Source organism: Procambarus clarkii, chromosome 3 (assembly GCF_040958095.1).
Source record: "Procambarus clarkii isolate CNS0578487 chromosome 3, FALCON_Pclarkii_2.0, whole genome shotgun sequence".
NCBI classification, from domain to species: domain Eukaryota; kingdom Metazoa; phylum Arthropoda; class Malacostraca; order Decapoda; family Cambaridae; genus Procambarus; species Procambarus clarkii.
In genome coordinates, this window is record NC_091152.1 from 58,913,486 (window position 1) to 58,933,254 (window position 19,769).

Consider the following 19,769-nt stretch of genomic DNA (forward strand, 5'->3'; position numbering starts at 1 on the left):
TATTAACTCCACTGACGTCAATGAGATAATCCTTTCCCTTAAAACCAAGTCTGGTGCCCTTGAGGAGATACCAACTTTAATTTACAAAAAAGCCTCCAGATCTTTAGCCCCTGCTATTGCTTTGCTCTTCAACAAGTCACTTGAACTCCAAACCTTTCCAGATATTCTAAAAAAAGCGAGAGTAACGCCTGTCCACAAATGTGGTGACCCCACAGATGTTAACAACTACAGACCTATATCAATCCTGCCAAACTTGTCAAAAATTTTTGAAAAACTAATATACAGTATAAGCAGCTTTACTCATATCTAGCCAAACTCAATATACTTAGCCCTTGCCAATATGGCTTCAGACCCAAAAAAAGCACTAACGATGCACTTATTAGTATGCTTAACTCGATTCATACAGCTCTTGATAAAAATGAGTTCCCTGTTGGGTTATTTGTGGACCTGCGTAAAGCTTTTGATACTGTCAACCACCATAACCTTCTTCTTAAATTACATCATTATGGAGTCAGAGGACACTCCCTACAATACCTCGAGTCCTACCTTACTGACAGGCTCCAATATGTTTCTGTGAATAATACAATTTCTCCCACCCTACCCATCAACATTGGTGTTCCTCAGGGCAGCATACTTGGCCCTCTCCTCTTTCTCATCTACATTAATGACCTTCCAAATGCCTCCCAACACCTCAAACCAATTCTATTTGCTGACGACACAACCTTCATTTACTCCAGTCCTGACCCTCTTGCTCTAAATGCCACAGTAAATACTGAGCTAAATAAAGTCCATCTTTGGCTAACTGCCAACAAACTCACCCTTAACATTGACAAAACGTTTTATATTCTGTTTGGCAACAAATCCTCTAGTCAAATAAATCTCAAAATAAACAATACCCAAATTTGTAACAAATTAGATGGCAAATTCCTTGGCATTCTCATGACAAATTAGATGGCAAATTCCTTGGCGTGCTCATTGACCACAAGCTGAATTTCCAGGGACACATTCTAAATATATCAAAAAAGTTTCAAAAACTGTTGGCATTCTTTCTAAGATCAGATATTATGTACCTTGCCCAGCCTGTAACACACTATTACTTCCTCATCTATCCATATCTCAACTATGGTATTTGTGCTTGGGGTTCTACTTCCCAAAATCATTTACGTCCTCTAATTACTCAACACAAAGCTGCTATTAGGACAATATCCAACTCTGGCCCCAGACATCACTCGGTACCCCTACTCAAATATCTCAGTATGTTAGATATTAAGTCACTGCACATTCTCTCATGTGTATTATACATATATAAAACACTGAAGTGTAATGCCAATCCTGACCTCAAAAGCTTCATTGAAGGTTGTAACAGAACCCATGAGCACCACACCAGAAATAAATACAGTTTTGATATTCCAAGAGTACGACTTAACCAAACTAGAAATGCTCTACAAATCAAGGGACCCAGATTGTGGAATGACCTTCCCAACCATGTTAAAGACTGTACCTCTCTCAACCAGTTTAAGATAAAAATGAAGCAGATTCAGATTCAGATTCAGATTCAGATGTTTATTCAGGTAAGGTATATACATACAAGTGATGTTACATTAATGGATTGATATATAGATAGAGCTAGTACATACAATGCCTAAAGCCACTATTACGCAATGCGTTTCGGGCAAGAAAAACATTAATATCTAGAACTTAATACTAATTGAGCATAAAGAATAAAAAGTGTTGAGAACAAATACAAATAAAGATAAAAAAAAAAAAAAAAAAAGGGGGGAACATGACTGAAAAAGCAGCACAAATACAATAGGTTGACAAACAGTGTTGATTAAAAAAAAAGAAAATAACAGACATGGGTTGACAATAGAGGAGTGAGGAGTGACAATATGACCTTCCCAACCATGCTAAAGACTGTACCTCTCTCAACCTGTTTAGTTTTTATCTTAAACTGGTTGAGAGAGGTACAGTCTTTAACATGGTTGGGAAGGTCATACCACATTCTGGGCCCCTTGATTTGCAGAGCATTTCTAGTTTGATTAAGTCGTACTCTAGGAATATCAAAACTGTATTTATTTCTGGTGTGGTGCTCATGGGTTCTGTTACAACCTTCTATGAAGCTTTTGAGATCAGGAGTGGCATTATAGTTTAGCGTTTTATATATGTATAATACACATGAGAGAATGTGCAGTGACTTAATATCTAACATATTCAGAGATTTGAGTAGGGGTACCGAGTGATGTCTGGGGCCAGAGTTGGATATTGTTCTAATAGCAGCTTTGTGTTGGGTAATTAGAGGACGTAAGTGATTTTGGGTAGTAGAACCCCAAGCACAAATACCATAGTTGAGATAAGGATAGATAAGGGAGTAATAGAGAGTCACCAGGGCAGGGCGTGGTACATAATATCTGATCTTAGAAAGAATGCCCACAGTTTTTGAAACTTTTTTTGATATATTTAGAATGTGTCCCTGGGAATTCAGCTTGTGGTCAATGAGAATGCCAAGGAATTTGCCATCTAATTTGTTACAAATTTGGGTATTGTTTATTTTGAGATTTATTTGACTAGAGGATTTGTTGCCAAACAGAATATAAAACGTTTTGTCAATGTTAAGGGTGAGTTTGTTGGCAGTTAGCCAAAGATGGACTTTATTTAGCTCAGTATTTACTGTGGCATTTAGAGCAAGAGGGTCAGGACTGGAGTAAATGAAGGTTGTGTCGTCAGCAAATAGAATTGGTTTGAGGTGTTGGGAGGCATTTGGAAGGTCATTAATGTAGATGAGAAAGAGGAGAGGGCCAAGTATGCTGCCCTGAGGAACACCAATGTTGATGGGTAGGGTGGGAGAAATTGTATTATTCACAGAAACATATTGGAGCCTGTCAGTAAGGTAGGACTCGAGGTATTGTAGGGAGTGTCCTCTGACTCCATAATGATGTAATTTAAGAAGAAGGTTATGGTGGTTGACAGTATCAAAAGCTTTACGCAGGTCCACAAATAACCCAACAGGGAACTCATTTTTATCAAGAGCTGTATGAATCGAGTTAAGCATACTAATAAGTGCATCGTTAGTGCTTTTTTTGGGTCTGAAGCCATATTGGCAAGGGCTAAGTATATTGAGTTTGGCTAGATATGAGTAAAGCTGCTTATACTGTATATTAGTTTTTCAAAAATTTTTGACAAGTTTGGCAGGATTGATATAGGTCTGTAGTTGTTAACATCTGTGGGGTCACCACATTTGTGGACAGGCGTTACTCTCGCTTTTTTTAGAATATCTGGAAAGGTTTGGAGTTCAAGTGACTTGTTGAAGAGCAAAGCAATAGCAGGGGCTAAAGATCTGGAGGCTTTTTTGTAAATTAAAGTTGGTATCTCCTCAAGGGCACCAGACTTGGTTTTAAGGGAAAGGATTATCTCATTGACGTCAGTGGAGTTAATAGGCTTTAGGTACAGAGACTGTGGATAGTTACCTGTAAGATAGTCCTTAATGTCAGTACTGGAAGATGGAATATCATTTGCAAGGGATGAACCAATGGAAGAGAAGAACCTATTGAACTCAATAGCAGAATCAGAGGCTGAAAGCTGACCATCGTTATTAGACAAGAGAGTCGGTTTGTTATTTAAAGATTTCTTTGATCCCAATATTTGTGAAATTGTGCTCCAAGTTTGTTTAATGTTGCTCTTTATTTGAGTAAATTTATCTTCGTAGTATTTAGTTTTGGCTCGTCTAATTATCTTAGATAGCAATAATGAGTAATTCTTTGAGAATTCTTTGGAGACAATTCCTAACCTATACTTCTTCTCAAGGTCGTGTTTTTTGTTAATGGATTTCAGTATTCCCTTTGTAAGCCAAGGATTGTTAAGCCTTTTGCTTGTGACTTGTTTTGTAAGCCTAGGACAGTGGGTGTTATAAAGGCTAAGAGTTGTTTGTAGAAAAGATTGCACTGCTAGGTTGATGTCCCCTATGTTACCTAACTCGGACTCCCAGTTGACATTATCAGCAGCAGTTATAAAATTGTTTATAGCAGTTTCATTGTGCAGCCTAAAGCTTAACTCCCTTGTTTCTAGAGGTGGTTTGCTAATGTTAGTTAAGAGAAATGTGGGGTAATGGTCTGTAGTGCTATCGGTGATTATACCTGAAGTAAGCGGAGAGGTTATGTTGGTCCAGATGTGATCTAGAGTCGTGGCAGTGCTATCAGTGATTCTAGTAGGTCTAGTGATTAAGGGTATGAGGAAGCAGGAATTCATACAGTTGAGGAAGCTAACAGCAGTAGGGTGTTCTGGCTCGCAGAGGTCAATATTAAAGTCCCCTGCGATAATTAGGTGGTTTTTGTTCAGTCTGTTATCAAGTATTAGATTTCTAAGGTTTGAGTTGAATTCAGACACATCAGTGTTGGGAATTCTATAGACTGCACCCGCAGACAGGACAGACTCGGCACCCTTGACTCTGAAGCTGGCGAAGATATACTCCCCATAGCAGTCTCTAGTTCTAATTTCTTTTAAGCATGTTAGTTCTTGGTGGTAGTAAAGAGCAGTGCCACCACCTCTCTGAAGTTGACGACAGTTGTGAATTGCTGAGTAGTTAGGCATGTTAAAGAGTTGAGTAGTATCCTCTTTCAACCATGTTTCAGTAAGTATAATAAAAGAGAATTTGTTGCCAATAGTTTCAATCAAGGCACTAACATCATCGAAGTGTTTACCTAGGGATCTGACGTTCAAATTGATTACAGAGATATTGTGATTATGAGTTTATACATTGTTTACATCATGTGCTGCAAAATATCTGCAATTTAGATCATTAAAGTGATTATTGTCAAAGATAGTGGATAAGAGGTTAAGTTCTGGGTCTATACTTGTCTGCATAAAAAAAGCTGATTGCAGAATCAGAAATAAGTAGAAATAAGCTATAAAATAGGGAAAAATATATACACAATACTGTACAAAACAAACACAAAAGGGGCTTACAGGGGTACAATGGAGTAAGGGAGTATGGCTAGGCTAGGCAACCTAGGCAATAAATGAGATTAAAGAAAAAACATATAAACATGGACTATACAAAACACAAGATATAGAAATACAAAACAAAAAATATAAGCAAGACTAAGCAATACAAAAAACAAATTGAGCAAAAATGAAAAAAAAAAATGAGGTAGATTGCTTACGAGTACTCTCAGGTACACTGTAAGTAACAATTTGCAATTTGAGATGCAGGCAAAGCCAGGGGTACAATGGAGTAAGGGAGCATGGCGAGGCTAGGCAACCTAGGTAATAAATGAAATCAAAGAAAAGTTGAATAATAAACATAGGCAAATTTAAGATAATGATTAATAACTATAGATAGTTCAGTAATGACTGTATAATTAAAAAGACCTGCACAACCTAATAAATTTCCTGTAACCTACCTTACCCCTCTATTGTCAATCCATGTCTTTTTTTTAAAACAACGCTGTTTGTCGACCTAATTGTATTTGTGCTGCTTTTTCAGCCATGTTCCCCCCTTTTTTATCTCTATTTTTATTTGTTCTCAACACATTTTATTCTTTATACTCAATTAGTATTAAGATTTAGTCATTAATGTTTTTCATGCCCGAAACGCTTTGCGTAATAGTGGCTTTAGGCATTGTATGTACTAGCTCTATCTGTAATTCCATCAATCTTTGTAAAATCTCTTATATGTATGTATGTACCTTACCTAAATAAACATTTATTTATTTTATTATTTATATTAATCAATACTGTACTGTAATTTGTAATTCACTATGACTTCTTATAACACATTACTTTGTCTGGTGGTTCTTGTCAATATTCCAGTTTACAGTACAAGTATACACTGTACAGTACTTGCTGTGTGCACGCTCGCACGCAGTACTGCACCGACTTTCACAACTTCACATAGATGTTGGCTCTCCTCAGTCATCACACTGTGTTGCTAAGGGCATCACCACCTGTTCACTCATTCCCGATTCTGGGCCCAAAAGTCTTAGCCTCTACCTCGGTTACCCAGTAACTGGCAACTTAATCCTCTTGGTGCTGCTTATATAGTAACCAGGTAGTGACATCGTTGCCACCATTACATCTGTGATGTAATGGAGAGTCGCACCCTATCTCAAGAACGGCGAAGAAGGTTAGGTAGAGAAATAGAAACAATTGAATGGAAGCTACAAGAATCATACAAAACCCAGGAGAGGCAAAGAGAGCAAAAGGCCATCAGTGAAATAGAAAGAAATCCGAAATATTTTTTCTCCTATGCAAAATCAAGATCAAAAACCACATCTAGTATCGGGCCCCTGCGAAAGGGAGATGGAACTTTCACCGATGACAACAAAGAAATGAGCGAGCTACTGAGGACGCAGTACGACTGTCTTCAGCGAGCCATTAAACACACTAAAGATTGATAACCCAAATGAATTTTTCATGGATACGATACCAACATCAAATCATATATCAGACGTCACCCTATCCCCACTGGATTTTGAAGAAGCCATAAACAGTATGCCTATGCACTCTGCACCAGGCCCGGATTCTTGGAACTCCATATTCATAAAGAACTGTAAAAAACCACTATCGCAGGCCCTCCACATTCTGTGGAGACAAAGCCTAGATACTGGCGTTATTCCTGATATACTAAAAACAGCAGAGATAGCACCACTTCATAAAGGAGGAAATAAGGCAGAGGCAAAAAATTACAGACCGATAGCGCTAACATCGCACATCATAAAAATTTTTGAGAGAGTGCTAAGAAGTAAAATCACAAAATACATGGAATCACAGCAACTCCATAACCCCGGACAACATGGTTTCAGAACAGGGCGCTCTTGCCTGTCGCAGTTGCTGGACCACTATGATATGGCATTAGATGCTATGGAAGACAAACATAACGCGGATCTAATTTACACAGATTTCGCAAAAGCTTTTGATAAATGTGACCATGGTGTTATTGCACATAAAATGCGTTCAAAAGGAATTACCGGAAAAATAGGCAGATGGATGTACAATTTCCTGACCAACAGAACCCAATGTGTAATAGTCAACAAAATAAAATCCAGCCCATCAACCGTGAAGAGCTCAGTCCCCCAGGGTACTGTGCTTGCTCCAGTACTTTTTCTCATCCTCATTTCGGACATAGACAAGAACACAACCTATAGCACTGTATCATCCTTTGCAGATGACACTAGGATCTTCATGAGAGTAGGCAACATAGAGGACACGGCAAACCTCCAGTCAGATGTAGATCAGGTCTTTCTATGGGCTACAGAATATAATATGGTGTTTAACGAAGATAAGTTCCAGCTCATGCGCTATGGAAAAAATGAAAATATAAAAACGGAAACCACGTACAAAACTCAGGCAAATCATAACATAGAACGAAAAGGCAATGTAAAGGATCTGGGTGTACTCATGTCGGAAGACCTTACCTTTATAGAACACAATAAAGTAGCCGTCACAACTGCAAGAAAAATGACAGGTTGGATAACAAGAACTTTTCACACTAGAGATGCTATACCGATGATGATACTTTTCAAAACGCTTGTGCTCTCTAGAGTAGAGTACTGCTGCACAATGACAGCACCTTTCAAAGCTGGAGAAATTGCTGACCTGGAGAGCGTGCAGAGATCCTTTACTGCTAGAATCCACTCAGTAAAACATCTAAACTATTGGGATCGACTAAAGAGCCTAAAACTGTACTCCCTTGAGCGCTGTTACAAGGAGTGGGTTTCCCCCCCCCCCCCCCCCCTTCTGTGTATGAATTGGATTTGGTGTTTGCCCTCCCCGGGTTCAGTTGTGTTTTTCGGGTGTTGCGGTCCGGTCTTTCCGGAGGTTTTTGGCTTCCCGCATCCAACCATGTGTGGTGTGGGAGTCCTTTGCAGCTTACCTCCTGCACAACCTGGATTACGCCTTTATTATGGATCTGTCTTCATTTCTCTACTGGATCCGATATTAGGTTCCGGAGTTGTCCTGGCTGGCGGACTGTCATGGTTTTTGGTTTGGAGGGGTGCCATACCTTCTGTCGTTTCCGCACGCTTGAGTGGTGTGAGGCATTGACGGTAGTCAAGGTTTTCCTGTGGGGCGAGTTTGAGCAACTCAATGTGTTCTTGTTTGCCCCTGCCCTTCCTTGGGATGTTGGCGCTGTGCTGCTTCATGTGCAGGTTCCCTTCCTTTCGGCTCTACAGGTTGCTGAGGACTTTCGTGGTCGTGGCCTCCTGGCTTCAGCCTTGCATTTCTTTTCCCTCCTGGACCTGTCTGCAGACTGGCTTGAGATGGATGTGGAGGCGCTCGGGGCCGTTCCTGGGTCCGGTGCCTTGGGCTCTGCTGCTCGCTTGTTGTCTGCCTTGTTGAAGCTGTTTGCGCCGATCCTGCGGGATGCGGTGTCGTTGTTTTATGCCTCCCGGCTCGCGTGTCGACAGGCGGTGCTTGATCCCTACATGGAATCTGCCTGAGCCCTGGCTCTTAGAATGTCTTTGCCCTTCTGTCCCTTGCTGTTTGCCAACTCTGCAGTGGCAGAGTAGCTGCAGGTGGGATCCGCTCATTGGGGTAGGCCACTGGTGCCAGTTTTGGAGCTGGCATCGCCTTTGGAACCGTCTTCGTCTGGTCGGCGCGGTGTTCGCTGTGTGCAAAGCTTGAGTTCTCGTAAGGAGTGCCGGCCCTTTCGCGGTTCGTCCCATTAATGGGGCGATAGGGGGGAGGCTTGCTCTGTTCACTCATGCCTGGTCTCACGATTTGTGCTTTTTTCGGGTCGTTTCCGATAACCTGTGATGGGGTTGGGTGGCTGCTCCTTCTTTGGGGACTCGGGGCAGGCCTCTTCTGCACTCTGTCAAGTCACCTTGGAGTGGGTTCACTTGGCATGGTTGAAACGACGACGTCTCTCAGATGGGTTTCCCATCTGTTCCCAATCCCGTAACGGGACTGAATGAACCGCAGACCTGCGGTTCATTCTGGACTTGTCCCATCTGAACCCCTGGGTTCATTGCCCCCTTCTTTCGGATGACTATGCTGTCCCTAGTCCGGCTTCTGATGGAGCCAGGCGCTTTGATGGTGTCTCTGGATCTCCGGGACGCGTATTGGCACATCCTGATTCATCCGGGGTTTAGGGCCTGACTTGGTTTTGTAGTGGGGCATCAGAGTTACTGCTTTCGTTGTCTCCTGTTCAGGTTGAACCTGGCTCCTCGCATTTTCACATGCCTGACACAGGTCGTGGTGGCCCGTCTGCGTCTGTCTGGTGTTTGGGTGCTGGCCTACCTCGACAACTGGCTGGTATGGGCTCCCAGCCGGTATGCTTGTCTGCTCGCCTGGAATTTGGTTTTTTCCCAGCTGGCCAGGTTTGGGTTCTTGGGGAACTGGAGGAAGCCCCATCTGGTTCCCTCCCAAGTTTGGACTTGGCTGGAACTTCTGTGGGACTCTCGGACTGCTTCCTTGTCTCTCCCTCTGGCTTCTCTGCATCACCTACGGTCCCGCCTTTGTCGTTTTTTGGAGGGTTCTCGGGTCAACCGGCGGTTGCTTGAGGGTCTGTGTGCGAGCCTGAACTTTGTGATGATCTACCTGCCGGGTCAGGTTTGACTGTGTCGACTGTTTAGTGTCCTTCGGGGATGTCCCATCCGCCTCTCTTGTGATCGCTGGGCTCGACCCCTGGGGGCCTTGCGTCGGTTGCTGCGTCGCCGGCTTCCTCTTCGTTTTTTTGGGGGGCTTCAGTGCGTTGGCGCCTACTCAAGCCCTCGCTCGATGTGTTCACGGACATGTCATCTCTCGACTGGGGCTTTGTGACCAATGCTCACCAGGCCGGCCAGGGTCTGTGGGGTCCATCCTTCCGTCGAGTCCACAGCACGTTGCAGGAGTTCGTGGCAGTGTGATTTTCTCTTCGGCGGGTTCAGGTTGCCCACGGATCGATGATCTGACTCCATTTGGATTGGTCCCAGGTGGTTCACTGTCTAAACGTAGGGGGTTCGATGCGGTCCTCAACTCTTTGGGGCTGGTCACATCGGGTGACTCGTCTGGTGAGATCTCGGGGTTTGGCTCTCCTGGCAATTGTCGTTCGGGGGGGTTTCCAACATCCTGGCGGACGGCCTGTCTTGGTTCGTTCCTTTGTCCACGAAATGGACAGTCGACGCTAACTCGTTCATTTGGCTCTTCGAGATGTTCAGGCGCCTGGAGGTGGACCTCTTCATGTCGGCGTGGTCACAGCACCTTCCGATATATGTGGCGCCGTTCTCTGACTGAGAGGCCGTTGGGGTCGGTACCTTTCTGCAGGATTGGTCGAGTTAGGGGTTCCTGTATTACTCTCCTCCGGTTCAGCTATTGCTCCAGGTCCTGACTCACTTGGAGACCTACCAGGGGAGAGTAGTCCTCTTGGCCCCGTGGTGGCCAGCCTAGCCTTGGTTTCAGGCGCTGCTTGCTTGGTGTCCAAACCCAAAGGTTTTCCCGCGACTCCTCCTCTTCCAGCAGATCAGTCCAGTGCATCACGTGTCTGGTTCGATCTTCTCCTTGAGTCTTCGTGTATGGTATTTTTGACTTGGGTCTATCATCACCTGTATGGTGATCTGGTGGCTTCATTGTTGGTGTCCCACTTGCATGCTTCATCTCAGCGGCAGTATGAGGTCTCTTGGTGGTCCTTCTGTTTCTTTCGCTTTGTAGGTGTACCTCGCCGTCTGTTAAGGTTGTCATGTCCTTTCTTTCTTAGTTGTTCCAGGACCGTTGTCTTATGCCGAATACTGTCGCTTCCTATCGTAATTACCTAAGTGTAGTTACAGGATGAGAGCTACGCTCGTGGTGTCACATCTCCCAAGCACTCTTTGTCAAATAACACTTTGAAATTACTGACGGTTTTAGCCTCCACCACCTTCTCACCTAATTTGTTCCAACTGTCTACCACTCTGTTTACAAAAGTGAATTTTCTTATATTTCTCCGGCAGATTTGTTTCATGAGTTTAAATCTATGACCTCTTGTTCTTGAAGTTCCAGGTCTCAGGAATTCTTTCCTTTCAATTTTATCAATTCCTGTTACTATTTTGTATGTAGTGATCATATCGCCTCTTTCTTCTATCTTCTAGTTTTTGCATATTTAATGCCTTTAACCTTTCCTCGTAGCTCTTGTCCTTCAGTTCTTGGAGCCACTTAGTGGCATGTCGTTGCACCTTTTCACGTTTGTTGATGTGCTTCTTAAGATATGGGCACCATACAACTGCTGCATATTCTAGCTTTGGTCTAACAAAAGTCATGAACAATTTTTTTAGTATTCATCTATGTATGTAAAAGCAATTCTGAAGTTAGAAAGTGTAGCATAGGGTCCTCATGCAGTGTTCTTAATGTGGTCCTCAGGTGACAGTTTTCTATCTAGAACCACCTCTAGATCCATTTCTTTGTCAGAATTCTTTAAAGATTTCACACATAATTTATAGGTTGTGTGGGGTCTATGTTCTCCAATTCCACATTCCATAACATGGCATTTATTCACATTAAATTCCATTTGTCAAATGTTGCTCCATATACTTATTTTGTTCAGGTCTTCTTGAAGGGCATGACAATCATCTAGGTTTCTTATCTTCCCTATTATCTTAGCATCATCAGTAAACATTTTCATATAATTCTGCATTCCAACTGGTAGATCGTTTATGTAGACAATGATGTAATAGGACCCATTATCACCACACCAGAAATAAATATCTCTTTGATATCCCCAGGGTCAAACTTAATCTGTGTAAACACTCTATGCAAATTAAGGGACATAGTCTATGGAACTCACTCCCTAGTGAATTGAAAAACTGTAAAACTTTTGCCTTATTTAAAAGCAAAACCAAAAAGTACCTAACTTCATCTATTTAGTTTCCTACACTGAGCTTTAAATTTGCTCTGTACCTAGTGTTACCCAATCTCCTAATTTTTATGTAATATCAAACAACCTTATCATTGTGTTCATTGCTGTCTTCTTTTATGTGCTAGCCATATGCTGTATTGTGACTACCAATTTTTGTCAACTACCATTCAAGCTGTCATTGCAATCAATCTTATATTGTTTCTGCTGTATTGTGCCTACCAATTTGTTGTCAACTACCATTTTAAGCTGTCATTGCAATCAATCTTAGCTACCTATGTGCTTTAATATACTGTACCTACAATTTTCTCTCATCTTTTTTTTTTTTTCATTTCATGTAATCTGTTATCATTTTTTTGTCTATAAATTTTGCAAGTATTTACCTCCTTAAAATTTTCTTAGATTAAGGACCTGCCCGAAATGCTGCGCGTGCTAGTGGCTTTACAAGACTGTAATTACCATATTTGTATCCTCACATTCCTTATGTACATTCTTGTATATGCATAAATAAAATAAATAAAATAAAATAAAATAAAATAAAATGAACATTACCGGTGCAAGAATTGAACCGTATGGTACTCAACTCGTGACATTCCTCCAATCCTATACATTGCCTCTGATTACGGCCCTCATTTTCTGTCAGTCGGGAAGTTTTTCATTAATGTTAGAAGCTTACCTGTCACCCCTCCAATATGTTCCAGTTTCCAGAACAACCTCTTATGTGGAACTCTGTCGAAAGCCTTCTTTAGGTCCAGATAGATGCAGTCAACTCGACCATCTCTTGCCTGTAAAATCTCTGTGGCTCGATCATAGAAACTGAGTAAGTTCGTTACACAGGATCTTCCAGATCAAAAACCATACTGACTGTCTGATATTATATCGTTTTTCTCCAGGTGTTCTACCCATTTAGTTTGAATTATTTTTTCCAATATTTTGACAATGATACAGGTCTATAATTAAGGGGGTCTTCCCTGCTGCCACTTGTGTAGATTGGAACTATGTTAGCCTTTTTCTACACATCAGCTATAACTCCTGTAAACAGGGATGCCTGAAAAATCAGTTGAAATGTAATGCTGAGCTCAGGGGCACATTCTCTCGGAACCCATGGTGAAACTCCATCCGGGCCAACTGCTTTGTTCTTACTTAGCTCCTAGAGCATTCTTTCCACTTCGTCTCTAGACACCTCTATGTGCTCTAAGTTGTTTTCTGGAATTCTTATTGTGTCTGGTTCCCTGAAGATCTCATTTTGTACAAACACACTTTGGAACTTTTCGTTTAATGTTCCACACATTTCTTTTTAATTTTCCGTGAATCTATTTCCCATTTTCAATCTCTGAATATTATCCTTTACCTGCAATTGTTGTTTATGAATTTATAGAATTGACCTGCTTCTGTTTTACGTTTGTCTGAAATCCCTTTTTACAAAATTTCTTTCTGCCTCTCTCCTCACTGCCGTGTAGTTGTTTCTCGCATCTTTGTATCGCTAGTATGTTTGAGGGTTTGGCCTCTTCCTGTATTGATTCCATTTTTGTGTCTTTTGGTCTCTGGCCCTCTTGCAATTTCTGTTGAACCAATCTTGTTTCCTAGTTCTGCATCTCTGTTTTGGTATAAATTTTTTATGCCTTTATTATATATTTCACAAAAATCGACATACATCTCATTTACTTCCTTGCCTAGCAACAAGTCTGTCCAATTATACTCACTAAAGTGTTTTCTAAGGTTGCCATGATGTCCTCTCCTGAAGTCAGGTTTTTTCAACTGCTACAACCTCCTTATTTTCTTCCAGATTATAACGCATTGCATATTTTATTCCCAAAAAGACATGATCACTTTTACCCAAGGGAGAAAGGTACTGAATGTCAAATATCTCTTCCTCCTTCCTAGTAAATATATAAATCTAGCATTGAGGTAACGTCTCCTTCCCTCATCCTCGTAGCTTGTTTAACATGTTGATACAAGAATATTTCCAGGATGAGGTCTACAAATCTACCGGTCCAAAAATCCTGTTCTAGTTTTATATGCTTCCCAGTCTATGGATTTCAAGTTGAAGTCCCCGACTATCAACAGTCGTGATCTGTCTTTATCCGTTCTCGCTATAATCTCTCTTATTATTGTTATAAGACCCCCTCACTTAATATCTAGCTCCTCCTTTGTCCATGTGTTGCTTGGCGGTTGACTATGCATTTATGATCATTAGTTTATCATCCTCGTGGCAGATCTCTAGTGCTATTATGTCAGCTTCTCGTGGATTGGCAATCATTATTTCGTTCACCTTTAGGTGTTCTTTCACCAGCACAGCAACTCCATCGCCTTTCCTAATTTTTCTGTTCCGTCTCCAAATCGAGTAGCCCCTTGGGAATATGACCTCATTTAAAATAACATCTTCAAGTTTTGTCTCTGTGAGTGCAACAATGTCTGGTGTCTGCAGCTGTATTACATTACATAACTCCATCATCTTCGATCTCACTCCATCTACATTGGTGTATACTATTTTCAGGAACATGTTCCCCTTCTCCTTATTCCTCATTTCCCCTCTCTCTCTAGCAATTTTGTTGGTTTGCCTTTTTGTAGCATTTTAGTGGCCCACCTACCCCTATCACTTTGTAGAAAAAAGAATTTATTTCTTTTTCGTTTCTGCTTTCATTTAGACGTTTTGTCTCTACGAGGTTTAGTTTCAGCTTCTCTTGAAAGATCATGTCTTAATGACCACACTTTCCCATCCTCATCACTTTGTAATTTTCTGGCATTCCTTAGTACAGTACTTCCATCTGTTTGGCACCGTTTAGAGTGATCCTTAAAGGTTGATCTTTCCCTTTTACATACCTGCCTATTCTCCTATAGTCGTGCACATTCTCTAAGGTAGTAAGACCTTCCACGAGGCCAACAATTTTATCTACTACTTTCGCTTCTTCTATAGCTCTTTCTGATCTAGATGTTATCTCCTTTTCTTTGCAACCAAAAATTATCTGGCTCCTGATAATTCATCCGGGTCCATCCAGGACCCGGATGGGCTCCGGGTCCTGGCTCTTGCCTTTTTCTTTGTTTCTTTTCGGGTGGTGCATTTTTGTTTTTGTGCTGTTCATGTCCTGGTTTGTTCTCTTCATACTTTCTTCGGTATTGCGTGCTTCGTTCTGCCCTGTTGGGGCTGCGTTCTCCGCTCCTGTGGGCTGCTGTGTCCCTGCTTTTCGCTCTGCGTTTCGGTTCGCTGTGCTTGCTTCCTTGGCCTCGGCCTGGGCCTAGGCCCTGGCTCTTCGTTTATCATCGCAATTTTGTCCTTGCTGTTTGCGGCTTCTGGGTTTTGCCTTTTATCTGCTGGCGGCTTCCAGTTGTCATCCGTTGTTGGACTTGTTGGTCCTTCAGGAGTCTGGGGGGGGGGGGGTTCCTCTCGGATGGTGCGATTCTGCTCGCTCCGATTGGTTCTTTCCTGGTTTGCCGGGTTTCCTGGTTTCCTGGCTTGTCCTGCCAGTTGGCATTTTCACGATCTCGCGGTGTCACTTCTCACGAGTCTTGTGTCAGAACCACAGTGTTTCCGATCTCTTGGCAAGCTCACTAGCATTGGGAAGTTTTCTGTATGGCAAACGTTCCATCTGGTTCCTTGCTGGCTTGGGTTTCCTGCTCTGCTTGCTCGGTGTTCGCACCCGAGGTTATCCCGCGGCTCCACCTCTTCCTATGCTCAATTGGTCCATGGCGGGGCTGGTTCGGTTCTGCCTTGAGTCGCTCACCATCTGTTGATCAGGTGACTTCGTTGATGATGTCCCACCTGCGTGCTTTGTCTCGGTGGCGGTGTGGGTATTTGTGATGGTCCTTCCTTCTCCTTTTTCCTTTTTATCCCTTAGTGTGTGTGTGCTGCATTTTGTTGGCGTGGTCTTGCCCTTCTCTTGTGGGGGTTCAGGGCCGTCATCTTACCACATACTGTTGCCTTGTCTCGTGTGGCACTGGCAGAGCTGCTCCAGGTTGCTTCAGATTTGGTTTTCCCTTTGCGCCAATTCGCAAGCTGTCTCTGGCGTAATTCACCTCCAGCCTGCTCTTGCGCTGCTTGCGCCGTCATGGTTCTTGGATTGGGTGCTCTCTTCTTTTCTCCTCGGTTTGTTGTAGCCCCTTCGGTTCTGGATTGTTTTCAGAGGCTCTTTTTCGTGTTGGCATTGGCCTCTGGGGGTCGGGTCGGGGTGCTTCATGCTTTCCTCCGGCGCCGGGGTTTGGCTCTTTTGGTTCTCCTGATAGATTTGTTCACTTGCAGCCATCTCCTACTTTTCTGTCGATGACTGATGCGGCTGCTTTCTGGAGGAGTCCTTGGGTTGTTGATGCTTGGTTGGTCTGGCCGCGGGTGCATCATGTGTTGTTCGGTTGTGGCGTTTCGCCGTCCTTTGTGTGCCACGGCTGCTGTAACCTGGGTCACGCTTTGGGTTGTTCCTGTCAATTTCCTTCTTCCCTGTTCCAGGGTGCGGTTCTCTCGGGTCGTTCGTGGGGTGGTTAGGTCCTGCCAGCCTGCTGTCTATCCCCGTGCCTACGTTGTCTGTAGGTTGGCTATGCGTGCCTTCGTTGATGTTCCTGGGCTTTGTCGGGCCTGTATGGCCTTGGGTTGGCAGTTGCAATCTTTTGTCTCTACTTCACGTTTGGGAGTGAGCGACTTCCGCCTCCTGGGTTAGATCCCTCTTCTTTTTGTCTTTGGGTAGGTAGTTCCGGGGAACCAATGGGGCTTTCCCCAGAAAACCAGAGTTGATTGTTATGAAATGCCATTTTCTAGGTGAGACCCGGAGGCTCCCCGGCAACCCTCCCTCCTGTCGGTGGTTTTTCACGTGTTTTTGATATCCAGCCTCAGAACTGGGGTGTGGATGGCCATCGCGGGATTCTGGGGCTCCCCCTTCCCCCTCCCGGGAAGGGAAGAGGTGCGCAGATGGCGGCGCGATGACGTGAAGTCATATTCGGTTGCTCGTTTCTGTTTGGGGAGTTCTATCCACTTGTTCGGGTTTTTGTAGCAATTTTCACCAGAATAGGGGTTTGTTTTGGGACGCCTACCTTTCTGGGTGCCTAAACCTGGTCGATGGCAGACATAGAATGCTTCCAACCACACGGGGTTTTTATAGGCCATTGTTCCTCGCACCTCTCTGAGGGGGTCAGGTTCTGGCTTGTGGTGCCCGGTAGGCCCACAGAACTCCATACACATGACTGATGCCAAAGTCTGATATTAGCATATCAGCCTGGATAGCTCCGGGGAGCCTCCAGGTCTCACCTAGAAAAATGGCGTTTCATTACATTCAACTCTGGTATTTTGCATTTAGAATTGTATATGAATTACTTTGGTTCTTGCTAATGGTAATCAGTTACTTGTACAGTACTGCATCCAGTAAATTTCTCTCAAAATATTGCAAAAACAACAACGTTTGTATTATTACATTTAATATTTTAGGTAATTTTTTGATCATGTAGTTACTGTCAGAGGACTAGAAAGACATTGACGAGTTTTTTTTTTTTGTACGACAGAAGCGAGCATCCGTGCAACAAATGTCAGTCCAACCACCTCAACCTGCAAAAGGAGTGAGCGGTGTAAAACTGGGAATGTTTTATAAAAGTTTCCCCACGGGAAGCCTCGAGAAGGAAATAATAGATTCAACCGTCCCTATTATTGGTGAGTGTTTTGTGTCATTCTCTTTACTTTTAAACCTAAGCCAGTCAGTAGGGTTAGCAGGAACGTCATAATGGGAGTCATTTGTGGTTGTTTGTGAACCTCACTAGACCTGGGTGGGAATCCATAAGAGTGAGATTATTGGTCACTGTTCCTTCATTGTATAATGCCTGTTTGTGCCTTCACCCACCACTTCAGTTTCTCTCATCGTCATCACTGTTCTTGTCTGATCGGAGACATTCCAGTGTTCGTCCTCTTAGGATCTCTGTTTCACCTGACTGGTTCTCTTGAGAGTTGGGTGAATATTTGTTAATATAATTAGGCTAGTAATCTGGGCCAGTGACTTGTTGGTACTTACTGCTAGGTACTTACCCAGCAGTAAGCGGGAAGGTGGCGGGCCGCGCGGGCGGGAAGGTTGGTTGCCTGCCTGCATGTTTGATACCTGTGCTCTAGTGTAAAGAACACATTTTGGTATTGCAGGTGTGAGCTTCATTTTCAAGGAGATTTACTACAACCAGATGACTTTCTCGTGCCAACTTTGCCAGATGAGTCGCATCAACCAGGAGAATATGCTCACCCACCTCAAGTCATACGAGCACACCAACAGATATGTGGTAAGATGCTTTGCCTTTAGTACACATGGTAGAAGTCAAATAGGTATGATCTTCGGTATGCAGGCGATGAGTCACAATAACGTGGCTGAAGTATGTTGACCAGACCACACACTAGAAGTTGAAGGGACGACGACGTTTCGGTCCGTCCTGGACCATTCTCAAGTCGATTGAGAATGGTCCAGGACGGACCGAAACGTTGTTGTCCCTTCAACTTCTAGTGTGTGGTCTGGTCAACAGGTATGATCTTAAGCACATTATGCTACACTGTACCTATGCCTGGGTATCTGGAGCCTCATATACCGGACTGGCAGTCGATGGAACTGTAGGTCGGTATTGGGTTTATTTTGGCATCAGGGGGCCCCCTCACATGGCAAGCAGGCTGCCAACCTCTATTGTCTCCCCCTCTAACCCTCATTGCAGCTTCCCCCCCCCCACACACCCTCACGGGAAGCAGCCAGGGTGATCAAACGAAGGAATTGCTAACCCAAGTTCTGGAGGAATTCAGGAGGGAGATGAATGAAATGAGGATTACAATTAACAATCTGCAAAGTGAGCTGGCATCAGCAAGGGAGGAGATCAAATCTCCCAGAGAAAAATAAAGAGACCGAGCATCAGATTATCATCCAAAGGGAAGGTGGGAATGTTACATTGGAAGGAAATGCCTCTGTACCTGAAACATTTGCAGATATACTGAAAAAGAGCTCAGAAGCAATGGACACAGTGAGGGAGGTAGCGATGCAGGCAGCTACCTCACAGGAAGCAGCAAGGTGCACCACTCAACTGCTGGAGAGAAAAAGATCAGTGGTAGTTGTAGGCATCAAAGAACAGGAAGGATCCAACAGGCAAGAATGGAATGGCAAGGATAGAGAGGCAGTACATGGGCTACTGAAGGGGTTACAGATGGAAGGGGCTGTACATAACATTGAGAAGGTTTTCAGGTTGGGCTGGTACAAGAAGGACAGAAACCGACTTGTAAAGGTGGTGTTTACAAACGAAACCACGAAGGAGGACATTCTCGAAAGGAAGAGTCGTCTGCAACATATGGAGGGATACAAAAAAGTATTCCTGCAGAGGGACAGGACGAAGGAGGAGAGAGCCAGGGCAGCAGATGCAAGGAGGAAGCGCAGGGAGAGAGGAGCAAACCAGGAAATCACAGCCCCCAACACAACAGTCCCAGAGACAAGAGGGCAACCCAAAACCAGCATCCCAGCAACACCAGAGGGGAGGGCAACACCACCACCCCCCTCTGCATAGAAACCCTCCCTTCCCCTCACCCTACCTGCCCCCACCCAACCCTCCCTCCCCCCCACCCCATTCTGACCCTGACACCCCTTCCCCATTCCCATCATGTCCCCCCTCCCACCTTTCCCCCCTCCCCCTTCATCCCATACCCTCCCTATCCCTCCTCCCCCCTCACCCCATATCCTCCATGTCCCCCCTATCTCCTTAACCCACACCCTACCTGTCCCCCCTTCCCTTAAACCCCCACCCCCCACCCCAAAATCCTCTGAGACCCTGCAAACCACCTCACAGATCCTCTCGCCCACGGAACAGATTCCCACACCAGCAGAATGCTCGCCAAGAAAGGGACATGAAAATGAACAGAAGAAAGTGAGCTTCAAGGCGATGTACACTAACATAGATGGGATTTCAAATAAAACAAGTGAACTTGGAGAATGGGCACTAGAAGAAAACCCAGACATAATAGCACTCACAGAAACTAAGTTAACGAAAA

General features: G+C 43.7%; 1 protein-coding gene across 1 annotated transcript in view; it reads left to right on the plus strand.

Annotated features, from left to right (window-relative positions):
* Positions 1 to 9,725: 9,725 nt before the first annotated feature.
* The window catches only part of LOC138349638 (uncharacterized), an 80,029-nt gene continuing 69,985 nt past the window's right edge, over positions 9,726 to 19,769 (plus strand). Inside the window, exons 1-3 of the mRNA XM_069332002.1 lie at positions 9,726 to 9,833; positions 17,279 to 17,423; positions 17,901 to 18,034. Coding sequence (XP_069188103.1) covers positions 9,726 to 9,833; positions 17,279 to 17,423; positions 17,901 to 18,034 — 387 coding nt within the window. The remainder of the gene's footprint in view (positions 9,834 to 17,278; positions 17,424 to 17,900; positions 18,035 to 19,769) is intronic.